This window comes from Cannabis sativa, unplaced genomic scaffold (genome assembly GCF_029168945.1).
Source record: "Cannabis sativa cultivar Pink pepper isolate KNU-18-1 unplaced genomic scaffold, ASM2916894v1 Contig7, whole genome shotgun sequence".
Taxonomy (NCBI): domain Eukaryota; kingdom Viridiplantae; phylum Streptophyta; class Magnoliopsida; order Rosales; family Cannabaceae; genus Cannabis; species Cannabis sativa.
The window spans coordinates 1,222,014-1,226,979 of NW_026870043.1; the positions used below are offsets into that span (position 1 = coordinate 1,222,014).

The window sequence follows — 4,966 nt, forward strand, 5'->3', positions numbered from 1 at the left end:
CTCTGTTTTATATTTTTTAATAGGCTTTGGCGTTTTGAAAGTGTTTTAAAAGAATTTGAGTCAAGTGGAAATTTCAATCTCGATTCATCGGAGGTATATATATATATATATTTTTTATAATTGCTTTATTATATTACATATAATTTTATAGAAGAGTTTGAATATCTTACATATTCATCCATAGTGAAGTAGGTTCTGCAAAATTTGTGTGTTGCGGTGATATAAAGATGATAAATTGTGTGTAATCTGATTATTTATAGTTAAAATTGACAGGTGGTTAGGTTAATAAAATAGGGAAAGTGCTGTCCGATTTTTCGTAAATATGTTTATCATATTTTTAAAGCAATTGCATGGATTAATTGATAAATATGAGAATATGGTGTTAATGTAGGTTAAAATAGACTGTTTGATCAAATCGATTCTAATTTTGAGGATGATGTTGATTTTGTGCCATCAACTACAAATGAAGTACAATCTGTTAGTAATACATTAGATGAAACTCAGAATGCGAAAAAGAACTTCTCGTGCATGGGATCATTTCACACGGCAAAAAATTGATGGAAAAATTAAAGCATTTTGCAAGTATTGCGAGCGTAAGCTGGTGGGAGAAAGTTCTAGTGGGACTAGGGATTTAAATTCTCACATAGATAGGTGTCCCATAAGAAGGGCCCAACTTGCCGCTAATCCTAGTGCAACTGCAAGCCCTTCAGTTTCTTTTAATTTTGATCCTGATTTAGCAAGGATCAAATTGACTCAAAAGATTGTTAAGCACGAATATCCCTTGTCTATGGTTGAGCATAGCGGGTTTATAGAATATTCAAGCACTTCATGTCCCATGTTTCAAATGGTGTCAAGGAATACAGTTAGGTCAGACATTATGAAAATGTATAAAACTGAGAAAGAAAAGTGCAGGCAAAATTTTGAAAAAAGTAGGAGCAGAATAGCCATAACCAGTGACATGTGGACTGCAAATCATCAAAAGAGGGGATATATGGCTGTAAAAACTCATTTTATTGATGATTCTTGGAATTTACACAGTCAGATATTGAGTTTTAAGTATGTTCCGTGTCCTCACGATGCTCCAGCACTACTTGAGGCCATAAGATCTTGTCTTAATGATTGGAAAATAGAAGACAAGATCAGTACAGTGACTCTCGATAACTGTACTGCCAATGATGCCATGATTGATCTTTTAAAAGGACAATTTGAGCCTGACAATTTTATTTTGAAGGGAAAGTTGCTACATGTGTGTTGTTGCACACATAATTTAAATCCAATTGTCAAAGAAGGCTTATCTGTCATTGGTGATAGTGTTGACAAAATTGGAGACAGTGTTGCTTATTGGTCGGGCACACCAAAAAGACATGAAAAATTTGAAGACACTACTTGTCAACTTGGAGTACCATACACCAAAAAGATATCAGTTGATTGTGTAATGAGGTAGAATTCAACTTTTTTGATACTTAGCACAGCTTTATTGTACAAGACAGTATTTGAACGTGCAAGGCTGCAGGAGTTGCATTTGAGGTGTGCCCCCTCGGAAATCGATTGGCAAAATGCTCAACAATTGTGTGATAGGTTGGAGTTGTTTCATGATGTAACAGAATTAATTTCTTGAACAAAGTACCCTACCGCCAATATTTTTTTCCCAAAAAGATGTGAAATTAAGACAAAGATTGAATCATGGATGTTATCAGAGGTGCCTTTTATTAAGGACATGGCAACTCAAATGATGTCCAAGTTCTAGAAATATTGGCGAGAGATTCACGGGCTTATGTGTGTGGCGGTTGTTTTAGACTCGCGGTACAAGTTCATGTTGCTCGAATATTATTTCCCTGTAATTTATGGAGATGAGAAATATGTAACTAAAATTGCGAAGGTTCGTGAGCTTTGTTGCAAGCTACTAGAGGAGTACGGTTCTAAGTTTCTTCATTTGAGAGAAAGAAGGGTTCAAGAAGAAAATGTAAAACATCGTCTGTAACACGCTGATTGGATGCCCTTTCTAACTTTGACAAATATGTTAGAGCTTCCTATCGAGTAGAGAATATGAAGTCTGAAGTGGATTTATATTTAGAGGAGAACTTGATACCTAGGACTGAGGAGTCATTTGATATATGCAACTATTGGAAGGTGACGGGCCTCAAATACCCTTTGTTGAGTATGATTGCGAAGGATGTATTTGCTGTGGCCGTTAGCACTCTTGCTTCGAAATCGACATTCAGCACTAAATAAAACTCATTTCAATATAATCAGATTTACTTATTAATATAGATCAGAAATAGCATTTTATGTTTCATGGTTCACATGATTTATTTCATGATTATATATATATATAATGTAAAATTCTATTTAAGTCTAGAACATATTAATTTGTTAATGATTATAGTGTTGTCAGCGCAGTGGAATATAATCTTCACTATATGTTCGAAATTTTATTCCCTTATTTGTTAGTTCACTGTATTTAGACTGGCATGATAATCAGCGATATGTATTCTTACACCTTGGATAAGTGTTATGTCCTTTCCAGGGCATTGGTAAAATTTACCAGTATCGGATGTATGGAGGGAGTATACATCGGAAGGGACCGATGTTTAACTTTGATTAGATTTATTAAAATTTACCATAACATCTATTCAATTCAATATCACGTGTTGATCCTAGATCAAATGATCTTAATCTTTATATGATTAGGTTTGATCTCAAGAGTATTATACATGTTCTTTGATATGTTAGTAAGCCTAATTTTGGGTCAGGGTGATACGTACATTTTAGGAACATGATAGTATAATTGAGTTGGAGCACTAACATAAATATGGAGTCTATAACTTCTATAGGAATTTAAAAGTGAAACGATGATATCCTTCGAGCTTGGCTAAACAGAGATAAATGGTGGAGATCTCATTTCACTTCGCTGAAATATCATTTATACGAAGCTAAGTGTTTTAAGGACAAAATACATTGAAGGTGTAACGGTAATTTAGTGTCTATTCAATGTAGATCATCTATTAGAGGGTCATTGATCAAATTAGGATTATAACAATGGATAACTAATAGCGTATCTATATCGTGGAACATATAGAGCGTTCTATATGACTGAGAGTGCAATTCCAAGTTCTAAGTGTGGATTCAATAAGGAATTAATAAGTTAGGGAATTTACTTGGTAAATTCAGTTCGACTTATTGGACTCTTGGTTTATATAGGCCTATGGTCCCCATACTAGTTGAGACCATACTGCTTGTAAGACTCAGTTAATTGATTTTAATTAATCAATTATAATTCTAAAGTTAGACGATGTCTACTTTATGAATTTTCACTAAGCAAGGACGAAATTGTAAAAAGAAAGAGATTCTGGGTTTATTAATTAATTAAGAGACTTTATATGTCTAAATTAATAAATATAAAATGACAATATTATTTAATAATTAATTTTTAGTTATTAAATAATTAGAATTGGCATTTAAATCGTTAAATTGGAAACTTGGCATTTTTGAGAAAATGGGATTGAAAAATGAAAAAATGGAAAAGTTGCAAAGTGAAGCCCATTTTCCTTTTGATGGCCGGCCACTATGCAAGCTTTTTTACCATTTATATTTTTCATTATTTTAATGCCATACAATTCTAACCTAAACCTAGATGGCATTCTATAAATAGAAAGTGTTGGCTTCAGCAAACTATGACTTGCATATTGTTCCTTTCAGAGAAAAGCCATAGCCTCCCCTCTCTTCTTCTTCTTCTCTTGAATTTCGAAATACCTTGAGTGATAGAGTAGTGTCCACATACATCAAGTGGTATCTCAATCATAGTCTGTAAGACTGTGAAGAATCCAAACAACAAGAAGGAGAATCAGCATCAAAGGAAGCAGAGAAAGAGATCCAGATTCAAATCTTGATAATGCTCTGCTATAGAAAGGAATCAAGGGCTAGAGATGTGAATGGAATGAGTCATTATATTCTGCTGCACCCAATGTAAGGTTTACTAAACTTTATATGTGTTTATTTCATTGTTTTAAAATTCATATTAGGATGTTAATGAAACATACTTGGTAGTAAATCTAGATCCTGGTAAAATATTTCCAACAACTGGCACCAGAGCCATGGTAATGATTTGCTTTCATGAAATATTAATTAAAACAATGATTTGTGTTGATTTGGATGGTTTCACGTGGTTTATGTGTTTGTTGATGAATGTTTGTGTTGTACAAAACCTTTTCCATGATTTTTTTTTTCTATTTTTGAAAATATTTTATTTGGATTCCTTGTGAAAAGTTAAGCAATTTTTGTTTTTAAGGAACTTGATTCCGATAAAAATTGAGAAAGTTATGAATTTTGGAAAATTGGACTCCATGGTTGTCGAGTGGGGGCGTCGTTGTGCACTAGGCACTCGGACCAAATGGGATCCGCGCCCGTGCGTCTCGCACAGGACCTTGCAGCACGCCCATGGAATCCTGCAGCCCTCCGAGATTTCTCGGTAGATAGGGCTGCAATATCCTCAGTCCGCGCGCGCCAGAGGCTGCGTGCAGCCTTCCTGGGCTACACGTGCAACCTCCTGGACAGCCAGCACCCAAATTACGATTTTTGTGGATTTTCCCCCAAAAATCCGATTTTTTATGGGATTGTTTCCCAAAATTCGAATTTTCCAATTTTAAATATTTCCAATTATGGTCAGATTTAAAAATTTGTTAATTTCTTTAATATTTATATATTATTTAAGTATAAGATTAGATATTTTGATATTTAACATATTTTAAATTAAAAGATAACTTTATCTTTTTATTTGAAATATGATATTAAAATTATCTTATATGACAACTTAAATAATTAATAAATTTGAAATTAACCTAGATATTTTAACCATAATATTTTCAAATTTAAAAGTTTGTTATTTTGTTAAATATTTAATTATTTATAAATTATAAGTTTAAAAATGATATTTTATTATTTTATATCATTTCTTTACTTATTAGAT

The 4,966-nt window shown here is 33.0% G+C and overlaps 1 protein-coding gene across 1 annotated transcript; it reads left to right on the forward strand.

The window, feature by feature from the left end:
- The first annotated feature begins 505 nt into the window (after positions 1–505).
- LOC133033438 (zinc finger BED domain-containing protein RICESLEEPER 2-like) lies at positions 506–1,444 on the forward strand. Its single transcript, XM_061108162.1, has one exon. The coding sequence runs from the start codon at positions 506–508 to the stop codon at positions 1,442–1,444; it is 939 nt and encodes a 312-aa protein (XP_060964145.1).
- Positions 1,445–4,966: the final 3,522 nt, after the last annotated feature.

Bases quoted from the DNA above. Each gene is read 5' to 3' on its own strand.
- LOC133033438 (XM_061108162.1), top strand. From the start codon at position 506: ATGCGAAAAAGAACTTCTCGTGCATGGGATCATTTCACACGGCAAAAA.